The following is a 13,422-nucleotide window of genomic DNA, read 5'->3' on the forward strand; positions in this document are numbered from 1 at the left end:
TAACATTACCCTCAGCTTTTTTTCATCGTCAGGATACTCTGCCTTATGTATGAAAAAAAAGTACTAGTTCTCTGGTCATGAAGTCCTCTTCAAAATGCAAACCCGTATTTAGTTACAGTTCATCCCTCTTGCTTTCTTTTAAAACACTTTCATCAGCTGTTCTTGGTCCCTGCAACAGTATTCGCAGAAACACATACATAAACGATTCACATCAATGGAGTTTTCAGTGCTAAGTACATGCTAACACTAGTTTGCAAATTAATCCTCCATTCATGAATTGCACTCAAGAGTATAATTTTTTTATTGCATTTGTCAACATAGCAATCAAGTTTTAAGGAGACAAAGCTAAAATATCATTATCTTATTACATGCCAAAATTGTGACAAGTGAGCAGTAAATCAGTGTGTTCAGACTAAAGAAGAACATGAAAAACCCATTTTTGTACCTTTAAATAGATTCCTTGCATCTTTCTCCAAAGCACACTCTGCTAACCGCTGCTAGAAACAAATCACAGCATTACATGGACACAGTTTGACCCAGGTGCAACTTTTATGTTCCTGGGTATATGATGGCTCTGATCCTGCTTGATACATAATTTAGATCAAGCATTCAAGTAGAAATACACACCAAGTTGGGTGAGGAGCTACATGCTAACCAGTGGCAGTCTGGTTCTTCTGATTCCAGTTCAGTATCTCTAGCCTTGGCCACAAAGCATCAAGCAACAGAACACATCCCAACACACTTCAGGTGCAAATGAAGAACTACACAGGTACAAATACATAGAAACAAAAGTCCTGTTGAAAACCTAGAAATGCAAGTTCTAACTTTGAGAGTCACCACTCAAGAACAGCAGCAGATGTGCAGATTTCATTTATGATCTGAAGCCACAATTTATATTCTTTATGCAGCCAGCTACTGGTTGAAAACAGCCCCACTGCCACATGAAGCTGGGGGGGGGGGGGGGGGGGGGGGGGGCAGAATAAATCAATTTACTATCCCATTACTCCCATCATTAGAAAGTTACTATCAGTTATTGGTAGGTTTTTTGCACTAGCTATGGATTAAGCAATCATAAAACATAGGATCCCAGCATAACAGCTGACAAGTTTGCTGCACTTTAGAGAAGCTGGGTAAGTTTTGCTTACAGACCAGAGATCAAATTCTGCCTGTTCTGAAAACTGTAAGAACTTTGCCACCAGGTTCAGTACAGGCAGGAACTTGCTCACTGGAGCTATACTGATGTCTTTCTGGAATGACAGAAAATAACTTTGCCCTTATTACAAATATTATTGCCACTATTTTTATTTCCAAACCGCATATCCAACACGGAACTATTTTCTGCCACAGTGAGGCAAACACAACAGCTCAAGTTCTGCCTCAGGTACACCCCGCAGGCCCACAGATTGTAATGGGGTTGAAGGACTGTCATTTTAGTCAGAACTTGGCCAACCAATAAATCTCTTCAGGATCTGAAAATAATTCTGTTTTGAAAAATAAAATGCAGGTATCTTGCCAGCATCCCAGTGCCATCCACACCTCCGTATGTGGCAGAGCTCAGATTCCAGTTGTGCAGACTTACATTCTGATATTCATCCTATGCAGGGATATTTATCACTGAGCTACAGCTCATGGAAAAGCACAATTTTACCAGGCAGTTTAACTGCAGCGGTGTGCAGGGTGGTCACTTCTGCTCCAAGTTACCAAAGCAGTAGGTGTGGTTGTCTTCAACCACTTGCAGAATTTCTCACCAAACTTTAATGGAGAAATAAAGACAGGCAAGGGGAAAAAAAAGAAAGGAAAAGCAAAAACCCCAAAATTTTAAAAGAGAAAGAAACAGCAGACAATACTGCAAAAAGAAACACACACCTGTAAACTCAGCTCTCTGAAAGCAGATTTTGACCTACCTGCTACCACATGGGTACATTTGGGCATTGAAAATCTTGGAATTAAAACTACTGCTGTAAAATAGACTTCTACACTTCAGCATCAGAGAGATGCAACCCTAATAATTCAGTATGAATGAGGAACATCATCTTGCCAACGGTGCAAAAGTATAGATACTCCTAAACACAGGAAGACTGCGTTCAATGGATCAAGGTTCTTCCATTGAGCTTTAATTAATACACGAGCATAGTTCTTTTCAATGAAGATCCTTATCAAGATTTACTTCGCTGATCGCTTACTGAGGTTATTTGTCTGATTAAATTTTACTAGGGATAACAGAACCTCCAACTGGAAGACAGAAAGCAATGGTAAATGTATAACTTTAAAAATACAGTGTCTTTTAGTGGCAAGTAAGATGGGGCCTCAAAGTTTCCACCACATCCCATCAGGGAGCTAAAGGTCACTGCTAACTCAAAGTTAAAAACAATGGGAAGTAGAGGATGTCATTCTTTCATATTTGCAGAGTAATTCTTTGTTTTCTTTGTATGGATTTACTTAGGAAACTGGGAAATCTAAAAAAACAATGAAAAGATTTCAAGGTTACCACTTTTCCCTTAACAATCAGAAATCTATTCATGTCACTATGCAAAATGTTTGATTTATAAAGGAAAATATCTCTTGCTTGAAAGGTTTGACCTTTTTAGGCATATAAAATGCTTGAAGTTCCCTGTGCAACTTTCAAAGTAATGTGCAAAACAATTCTACTTTTGCAAAAAGAGTGAATTCTCATTTCCAATGAGGAAACAAATGCAACTTAAATACGTTAAAAATATTTAACAAATAGATCGACTTCTATCCTGATTAAAAATAATAATCCTTGAAATAGTATCTATTTAGTTCACTCAGGAATGAAGCACCTATCTGGCCAATAAGGAGACTGTCTTTACACCATCAAAAATGTGTCACCTTAATTTCTAGGGATCTAGTGCTCAAAAATGGTCTGTCATGTAATAACGTAGTAGAACCAAAAGCCATATTTCCTCCTTTTCCAGGAAACGATGAAAATCCTAGTTTGAGTCCCACATACCAGAATCAGTGTCTTTTTCACTAGCAACAGTATTTATTCTCAAAACTGCTTTTAACTTCTGAATATTCCTTTTTTATTCCAAATTCTTTTGCTTTGTAAGGACATTCACTCCCTACATAGATATGCAGACTACCTTTAAATATTTAAAACACCATCAAAAACCATTTCAAATTACTGTGTCAATAACATTCAAAATAGATGCAATTTATTTCATGTCAATGCATTTTCATGTCAAAACCCAGGTTGTAGTCCCCGCCGTTTCTCCCAAAACAAAGCTGTACATCTGGGAGCTGGTTACAGAACACTGAGCTTTTTATTCTGTGTACAGGGACAGACTTAAAAGATTTTACAAGGAAGAGGAGAAAAGGGACTGACAGTTTGATTTGAGGCCAGCAGTTCAGCCCATAGTAAAAGGGGATGGTCTGGAAGAATGCACAAATTAGAGACTCCACGACTTCAATTTCACAGTGTGTGTACCAACAGCGTTTATTACATTTTGGCCTTAACAGGGATTTCAAGAAAGAATCTAAAAGGCTCTGAATGCCAAAATCTTTTTGAAAAGCAGAGGGCTTTAACCACACCACTTCCCTGATGCCTTCGGAAACTTAAAAATATGACTCTGGGCAATAAAACTATTTGATATGTCATGCACATTATAGCTGTTCAATTTGCATCTATCATCCTATGCCAATTTAAATGACGGTTAAATGAGGATACCTCATTATGTTACTGAATGGACAGATACCAAAGTGTAGAATGTCACAGGGCAAATTCCTAGCAAAGCTCCACTGCATGAATGGGTCTGATACATAAAACACTGCAATTCACATGGAAAACTGCACTTTGGACACGAAATCACACAATATGTGCAGTCTCAGAAACAGTCTTTTAATTCCATCCAAGGCTGGTAAAGCAGTTTACCACATGGGCATAGTGTATCCATACACATGGCCAAAATAGAACACAATGCTAAATTGTTCTCAGGTGTGAGGTGTGCTTCTGTGGCCCCCTGATAAAATACAATTTACATAAGGCTTGTATTGAACCAAATACACCTGGGGTCAGTCTGCTCATGACCCTCTTCGCTTCAGGTTTCTTTCAGTTTTTGCTGACAGCTCATCAGAGCTTTAGCTGTCCACATCTCTAAATATTTATTTCCTATTTGAGGACTCATTTGAAAGTCAGCTGGCATTCCAAGTGGAATGGTAGAAGAGTGGAATATTTTCAAAGTATTGTTACTATTGCTTAAAAAGTAACTTCCCAAGTTCCTTCTCAAGGTGATGGCCAAGAGAAGTGAACAAATGTTCATATAACTAAAGTAAACCAGCAGTTTATCAGTGTTGGCAGTGGCAACTGTCAGATGTAACTATCTCAATGGCTGTTAAAAATAATTCTCATTCAAAAACCACTCATTTTCTTGACATTTACTTAAACATGAGGAACAGATATTAAAGCATGCAACATGGGAAGCAAAACAGTTCTGAAACAGTATTTTTTTCCAAGTTTCCAAAGAATTATAAGCAACTTTCTTAATGAGCCATTCTTCATATTCACATAGATTGAAAGCATATTCTAATCTAAATACATTGAACATTAATATCTACAAGTGGTTGTAACTACTTCACCCTTTAATATCTTTAGCTTATATTTAGACTTAACATTTTGCTTATAAAATCTGAATTGCTGTCATCTTAAAAAGCAAGGCAATACTGGTACCTTGCTCTGGAATTTCACACCACATGTAACACTGGCAATAGTAGAAAGGGAGGGAGAGCTAGTAAAGTGTATCACCTCCTATTATTCTGCCTCACTTGTAAGTACACACTAGAACCAGAAAAATTCTCACTGTGAATGTATTTACACTTCAATCTGAGCCATACAATTAAGAATACAAAGGTTACAACACAGTAAGATAAACACCTATAACCACAGAAATAAAGGCTTGTGTTTAATGCTTCCTCTATTGACACACTCAGCAGAAAAGGAAAAGCTTAGAAATTAACTACCTAAAATGATGAGGGAAGAGACACAAAGCAAGCTCAGACCAGGGACAGCAAAGAACCATGCAAAGGGCAGAGAGAAGTCCATGTTTCTTGTCTGGCAGATGAATGTAGAGCTGAAAGGAGTTTCCGTAAAGCTTTTACCAACAGTAAGTACTCAAAAAAATCAGGGTTTAACCTTGCTCATCTCAGTCATGCAAGGAATTGCCCTCAGATGCAGTGACACATTTTGCATGAGTTAGTTCGCATGGTCAGGAGAGGTACCAATAATAATGCTTTAAGAACTGAAAACAGCTTATGCTTAGTAGTGTAGTACCCTAAGTGATTTAGTTTGTTTTTTCCCCATTTACATTACAAGCAACAAGGAATTAAAGGGTGAAGATAAAAAATTAGACTTAAATATGAACCCAGCTCACGTTACCACATCAGTTCACTTCATACCATTTAAAAATCAGACACCCTTCCCCTGTAGAAAAAGGGTTCTGCCTTGCAACAAGAGCACAAGAATCATCAGCATGGAAGTCAGGAGCTGTAAAGACCGAGAAAAGTTCATGTATCTCAGCGTGGGAAGGATACTCTCAGTGGGAGCAAGGATGCCTGCACAGGAGAGCTGACGTCAGTGGAAGTGGGAGGGAAAGAGTGATGGGAGGTTTGTCAGGGAAATGATTGAGGATAGTGTCAGTGGGAACAGGGAGGAATCAAGAGAGAGTGGACAGCCTCAGTGGAAGCATGAACAGTACGTGTGGGAATTTCAAAGGGAGGGAGGGCTTGTGTGTTCCAAGGGGAAGGAATTACCAGACAGGCAGGAAGAGAGAAGACAGCTTAACTGACTAAATAATGTGCTGGTAAACGCTGAAGCGAGATCCACTTCAGCGCTGCAGGTACAACACAGCATACAGCCTCCTGTGTGCAGAATTATGCAACCATTGGCTTGCAGCGACTGCAAAATTCTCAGGCAATTTCACAAGTCTTGAATGAAGAAAACTTACCAGCTGTAAGGCCACGATTTAAACTGGCTGTCCCGTATCAGCTGATAAATCAAAAGGCTATTTCATTCAGCCCTGCTGGCTTAGGACTATTTTTAATTTAAAATGAAGTTTGGATTTACTCTCTCATCCCTTTGCACTGAAATGCATATATTTCTGTGTTACATCTACGTGACAGGGAGTTACACAAGAGGAAGGAAATCTCACACGTAAAAGAATGACAGAGCAAAATAAATGTGCAACGTATGTGCTGCACTGAATAATGCACTACAGAAGAGGAGTGACACTCACACGTGATGTTGGGACAGCATATGCTTATGAATACCCAAGCCAATTGTAAATAAATCATAGAATCATTAAGCCCTTCTACCATTCCAGCATTTAGCCCACTCATGCTATAGATTAGAGGTATTATTCTCAAGGTATTTAAGCAGGTTTCTCTAAAGTTAAGTACCTTTACCACACATTCAACACCACAAATGTCTGAAAAAGAAAATCATGGCTATAAATAATATCTGTGAAAGACAACCACAATTTTAAGTCCACTTTCTTAAAATTGCTAAAGCTAAAAAAATTAAAAAAAAAAAAAAAACAACAAACAAAACCACAAAAAAAGAAAACAAATAGAACAAAAAACCCTCCGAACCAAAAAATCCCAAACACAACAACAAACCCCTCTCCTTTGCAACAGTACTGGGAAAGTGTCATTTGATATTCTTAATGTAGCATTAGATAATCAAACCCAAGTCACTGCATCCAAGTCTTGCTCATCTTTCACTGGGAAAGTGCAGAGTTTAAGCTGTGGAATTGATACATTGAAAATTAAGGAAGAGTTTTCAGGGTGGTTCATTTTTTGATATCACACATATTCCAAGAGGCTCTTACATTTTCAAATAAAAGCATTGCATGAAAATTCTAATGAAGGAGGAGATACAGGTCCTATAGCCAAATCCCATTTATTAAAAGGGCTCCTCCATTTCTCACATACTGTCATCATACTTGTACATACTATATTTGTAAAGAAACAGGTATTATGGCACTTCTCTCTACACACACGCACACACACACTTTCACAACTGCTCAATAAATTTGCTATAGATAAACTTAGGGGTTTCCGTGTTAGGGAAGAACAGGTAATTTTTTAAGCTAGAGTTTGTAAACTGATGCAAATCACAAAATACAGTATGCTCACACCACACATCCAGAAAATCATCTTGACCAGAAGAAAGATAAAATAAGACATAAACATAAAGCCAGAATAGGTCTGGAGCTAATCAGCAATACATGTAATGCCATTTTACAACTAGCATGAGTTACTTCATGATACTTTCTGACTTGAAAAACATTCACTATAGCTAAACACCAGATTCAGTAAAAGTTGTTGCACTATTATACATATTTTAATAAACTTAATGCTAATGCCAGCCAAAATGAAAATATGAAATGTACACATGAGCCAAGTTTTGTTTTTAGTTCTAACACAGGACTCTTGGCTTTAATCTGTGCATATACAACAAAAGACTGTGAATGAATTTCAATCAAAGTGCTCTGAAACCAAGTGCAAATGCCATTCAGGCAGGTTACTGTCTATTCACATAAATTCTGATGACATGATCACTGCTTAAAGCACAAAAGCATCTTGTGTTCATGTGAGGATATCCCAGGGGCCATAAAGCGTGTACTACAAGCACAGTGAAGCATAGCAATGGTTCCTAGTAGTGCCCTAATTCTTACAGCTCTTCTTCAAATCAAAAATCCTTTTAACTCCAAAACAGCACAAGGTCCTGCCCAATGCTCCTTTCAGGAATTTCAGGCTCCTGTCCATCACCATCAATGTTCTCATCAAACTTTGTTTCTTTCCAAACAAGTTCAGTGTCCTATGAAAGCTGCTCTCTGTGACAGCGAAGCCCTCTCCTCCAGCACGACCCCTGAGAGAATGCCGTTATCCAGCACACTAAGAACTCTAAATCTGATCATATTATACACACTAATGATAAAAACGGAGAATGAAATACCATATTTCTTTACAGCTCTAAAGAGTATTATAAGATTTTGCACATGAAAATCAGACAGATGTGATGGCTCCAACAGATTCTGTATTCAGCTGAGCACAAACAGAATTCCATTCTCACTTCTCAAAACCCATCGTTTCACAGCAATGTGCTTAAAGTGATGACAAGGGCAGAAAATACGACAGAGTGATAAAAATCAGAATGACTGCCAGTGAGAGTACAGTCTGCATAGAAACCAGCATCACCCTACAGCATCTGGCTCAATTATCCAAACTTAGGAACAAGAATTTTTAGAGAGTTCTTGAAATCAAACAGCAAAATTTAACAAAATCAAGACCACTTCCCATGAGTGCCTCTGGAAACAGATTTTGGACTTGTTTTTTAACCCATAAGCAAGCACGCAGAAGACAAATTCACAGAATATAAATCTTAAAAATACTTTCGGTTTAGATTCTGTAATGTGCAATTATATTCAGTATTAAAAATTCAACTAGCAAAACTACTGTCAGGATTCTGATGACGAATTAAGTGTCTTTAACGCGGTTATCATATTAAATATGCCATAAGCATGCCTATCATGTGCACACAGGGCCATAAAGTTCACTTTCCTGTACATTATTAACACAAAAATTTAGTTTAATGTAACACCATTCACCTTCATGTTCTTTCTGACTTAGGTATTTTAATTCCTCCTCCAACTCACTATCAACAAAGTTTCTGCTCAATTTCTAGACTTCTTTTAAAGTCCTATGAACTGAAATGACTAAATTCACATAACAATAGAATAAAATAAACCACATAACTTAAGAAAATTGTTCCAGGTCAATACTCCAGAAGCCATCTTAATGAGCATGTAAAAATCCTAAGAAAGCTACAGACCATTAGTTCCTGTGAGTCCACAAAACACTTGACATTTTGCTAGTTCTTGCCTGCATCTCAAGCCTGTATCTTATATTTACAGCATGTGTACCTCAGTTCTTACCACAGTAACCCAAAGCAGATCAGCCATGTTATACAATATCCCGTGGGCTACTACAATTTGGTTTTATTTTTTATATTTGCAATTACTTATTTTTACAAAATATAGTCGTGTCTCCCCCCCCCCCCCAAAAAAAGGCAAAAATATAGGATAGTGAAAGCCTACAGCGTTAGGATCTAAAGTACAGCTCATACATAAACAGGCCATCAACAGAAAGTAAACAGAGAAGCAGGCACTCCACAACACTCAGTTAAAACAAAAACAAAAAAAAAATCAAATTACAAGTTTTTCAGCATGTGCCTAGCGCATTCGTACAGCCTTGGGTTGTGTCTCGACACACGCTAGCACACTCAAAAAACCCTCCCAAAAACACACTATCTGCAGCAACAGACAAGGGCAACAAGTTGTTAATGTAAATCAGTACCCAGAGCAAAAACCGCTGCCGCTCTCCCTTCAACTTTCTGAATGGCAGAGGTATGCAAACCGATCAGCCGGGCTAGCAGACGCCTCAGCCTGCGATTTGCCTCCGCTTCCAAACAAGACAAGCACAAACAGCAACACTGGACAATCCAGCACAAACACGCACAAAGAACACAGTAGTAGTGCAGCTCCCATGCATGGCGGAGTCCCACCACGGACGGACAGACGGACGGGGACTCCGGGTTCAGAAGCAAGACCCGTGACCCTGGTTCTAACAATTGACGCAGACAACTACAATTATTTCCTTCCCAACATTAGGAAAACACATTTCGTGGAATCAAGAAAGAGAACTGGGTACATCTATAAAGTCGTTTCAGGAGACTGGTTAGTTTTCTAAATGAAAGTAATGGCTCAAGCCAGAAACAGCTTCCCCGCAACATACCACTTCAGCAGGGAAACTCCTTGGGTTAGACCACTACAGCCAGCTCCTGTTCTGAGAGAAACAGTGTTTATGTTTAGCACCCTTTTTACCTTAACACTGGATCTGCTGGTCTCGACCTCTGCCTCCATGCTCTGGCTGTTCTCTCTCTTGTTTTTCTTAGAGGAATTAGTCCTCGCCTCATAAGTGGATGTGTTGTAGCATTTAATGAATAATCCTGGGACGGGGTTGCCTTGCTGCTGTTGAGACATGGTTGTGTTGGTCTGGTGAGGGGAATTGCACTCTTCAGACTCACTGCTACTGTGACAGATCACTCTGCTGTCAGAGAGGTTGGTGCTTGGAACACAGCCCATGCTTTGTGGCCACCTGGGGAATACTTCTAAGTTGGGTATATATATATATATCTATATGGATATATATATATATGTATATTTGCTTCCCGTTGGTATTTTCCCCCTGCCTAATTTTTTAACAGGTTGAACCTCTTCCCTGGGTCTCCGCTACACTCTGAAGCATTGCCATCGGTCCCTTTTACACACCAGAAACGTGTCTGTTCTCCTCGTCCTCCAGGAAACGGGTCCTTTTATCTCAATCTCAGCAGTGGGCTGGGGAGCTGGAGGGAAGGGAAGGGGTGAAATCAAGAACTGGTCTACTTCATATTTTCACAGATTATTATTCATTTTTCTAAGCCACCTGAGAATCTTGCTAGGTTTTTCTCTCCTCCGGGGAAAAACAAAAAAGGCAAGAAAAAAAAAGGGAGGAGGAAGGGCAAAAATAACAAGAAGCCCCCAAGCCCCCCAAACACGAACCCCAGCGTCTTCTTGGCTCAGAGCGGCCGGGGGCACTGCACCATCTCCTCCTTTCTAGTCCGGAGCACGGCGCATTTTCCACCGGGGCTTGTACGGCGTGACCGGTTAACCCGGGAACGGGCCGGGGGCCGCTCCCCACCGCGTCCTCCGCGCTCCCGGCCAGCGGCGCTCACACCTCGCGGTCCTGCTCGGCGCTGTGCCGGGGTGAGCCTTGGGGCCAAACCCAGTAATTCAAAAGAGTGACAGGAATAACAGGAGGTTGTCCCTCCGCGCCGAGGAGCCGGCTGCGCCCCTCACGCCGCGCTGGGCATATCCCGCGCCGCCTCCGTCGCGGGCGGGCGGCCGCCGCGGGGGTGACATTCAGGTTCCCGTCGTCGGAAGGAAGAGCCCCCCGCCAGGCTGCAGCGGCATCCCGCCGGCGGGGCGCGGGGCAGGCCGCGGGGAGACCCCCTCAGCGCCCGGGCCGAGTGCCGGGGTCGGCTCTCGGAGAAGTGGGGCACACAGCCCGGAGGGCTTCCCAGTGCCGCGGGAGCAGCCGGCGCGGTTGCCGGAGGCATCAAAGGGCCTCCATGTTGGGGGGGATTTCTTTTTTTTTTTTTTTTTGGGGTGGGGGTCAGAGAAACGATGCGAAACGGCGAAGAGAAAAAAAATCAAAAATTAAAAAACAGGAGGAAAAATCAAAAGGAGCGGCAAGTAGAAGGAAAACGATCCTAGCGTCCCATCCCGGCGGAAAGGGCTGCAGCGGCGAGAGCTCTGGTTCGCAGGGCCGTGGTGCCTGCATCCCTCGCGGCACGGAAACGCCTCTCTCCTCGCAGGCGCCGTCCCTCGCTCCGCGCTCACCTTGTTATTATTGATGTTCCCCAGCAGCGAGGCCGCCCCGCCCCGCGCCAGGCCCGCCTCCCGGCCCCCCGCCCGCGCGCTTGACAGCGGCGGAGCCAATGCAAGCCGCCGGCGGCGCTGACCTCCGGCCGGCGCTGGCGTCAATGCAAATCACCCGCCGAGGGCCAATGGGGCGGCGCGGCTGCGCTCGGGCGGGCCAGCTTCAAACCGCCGCCAGCGCTGCCACCGCGGCGCCCCGGGTCCAGCGCCCCCGTCCCTCGGCGCTCCCCAGCCGCGGGTCCCGGTCTCCGCCGCGGCCATGAGGGCGGAGCGAGGCGTTCCCGCTGCGGCAGGTGCAGCCGGGGCCCTCACGTATGGCTGCAAGGCCCGAGTCACTGCGCGGCTCCAGCCAGCCCGGGACGCTGGAACCCAACCCATCCGCAGAGCTGCTAACCCAGGGTCAGAAGCCCGTCTGCCCTGCACGCGCTCACACAGGCAGCCCACCTGCGGAAGCCAGCGACTTCCCGCAGTGCAAGGATGACAACTGTAGACAGCCGGAGCCCAGCATCAGTTGCTATTTCCCATCACTTTCCTTTTCCACTCTGGCTGTGCCAATTTCTTTGAAAATATTATTGAAAACAAAGACTTCGGAAAGGGAAGATGGTGCTATGGGGGGATACAGACCCTAAGGCTTGGGAAATGAATTGCAGACAGACTCTTTGTGGCACATGTAATAAGCTTTTCCTGTTTCTGTATCACATGGAAGTAGCTATACTTCCTTATCATACAGATGAGTTGTGAGCAGAGATGTCTGTACATACTGTAAGACAGAAAACAGAGTATTTAAATCCCTTTAAAATGCCGTGCCCAGTGCCACACGAGTTACTGCTATAGGCAGTACATGTTTCAGAAGTACCAGCTCCGGTTCGGTGACAAATGTGTAACACCTTACTCCACCGAACACCACACACAGACTGAGGGGCTTGTAAGAGCCCTGTTTGTGTTCCACGTGGGTCATTCACTTTCTTTACTGTGTCGTTTGTCACTCTGCCAACCTTTACTCCCTAATGGCTCACGCAGGTGCTTCTCTGAGGTACTCTGTTTTTGCTAGCTCAGAGGCAACAGCATTTTAGGGAGGACCCAATCAAACTTTGGATTTAGGAGCATGGGGAAAACCAAGTATCAGAGACACAACTTCTGTCAATAAGCTCCAGTGTCTGAGGAGGGAAATATAATGTATCACATGCGGAAACTATTTAAATTACTCCAAATTTGTATTGTGAACGCTTTTGTGTTCCCCTGTCAGAATCAGTGTTTCAGAAGAAACCGATTCGGTGCGAGCATTGCCATGCATTCAGAGCAGTCAGCCTTTGAACGGTAGCTTAACTGCAAGACAAATGCCATCGTAATTAAAAGCAAAAGATGCAGACAAATGATGAATATGACGACGAACCACACCGCCTGGTGTCGTCGGCAAACCTGCTGAGGGCGCACTCAATCCCTCTTGTCTGTGTCGCCGACAAAGATGTTAAACAGCATCGGTCCCCATGCCAACCCCTGGGGGACACCCCTTGTTACTGGCCTCCACTTGGACATGGAAAATCATGAGGGGAGAGCAGGGGCGGCCGTGAAGGGTGGTTGTGGGGGAATTTCATGAGGGCAGAGGAGGAGCGGCCATGAGGGGTGAGGGGCTGCCATGAGAGAAGATCATGAGGGGAGAGGAAGGGTGGCCATGAAGCTTGAGAGGCAGCCATGAGGGAAGATCATGAGGGGAGAGTAGGGTGGCCATGAAGTTTGAGGGGCAGCCATGAGGGCAGATCATGAGGGAGAACAGGGGCAGCTGTAGGGAGTGAGGGGTGGCCATGACAGGTAGGGGTGGCAACTATACAGAGTGGGCCACTATGGGGAGCAGATGAGGGGTGGCTGTGAGTGGAGATCATGAGGGGCAGCCATGATGGGAAATCTTGAGAGGAAATCAGTTTGCCCT

General features: G+C 43.1%; 1 protein-coding gene across 5 annotated transcripts in view; it reads right to left on the bottom strand.

The window, feature by feature from the left end:
• The window catches only part of PDE8A (phosphodiesterase 8A), a 121,936-nt gene extending 110,486 nt beyond the window's left edge, over nucleotides 1-11,450 (bottom strand). For 2 of the 5 annotated variants that reach the window (XM_065688969.1, XM_065688968.1), the window contains exon 1: nucleotides 9,900-11,450. In XM_065688969.1, coding sequence (XP_065545041.1) covers nucleotides 9,900-10,160 — 261 coding nt within the window. In that variant the 5' untranslated portion in view covers nucleotides 10,161-11,450. The remainder of the gene's footprint in view (nucleotides 1-9,899) is intronic. The other 3 variants (XM_065688973.1, XM_065688972.1, XM_065688974.1) reach the window with 3 other exon arrangements.
• Between the last annotated feature and the right edge of the window lie 1,972 nt (nucleotides 11,451-13,422).

Source organism: Lathamus discolor, chromosome 8 (assembly GCF_037157495.1).
Source record: "Lathamus discolor isolate bLatDis1 chromosome 8, bLatDis1.hap1, whole genome shotgun sequence".
NCBI classification, from domain to species: Eukaryota; Metazoa; Chordata; class Aves; order Psittaciformes; family Psittacidae; genus Lathamus; species Lathamus discolor.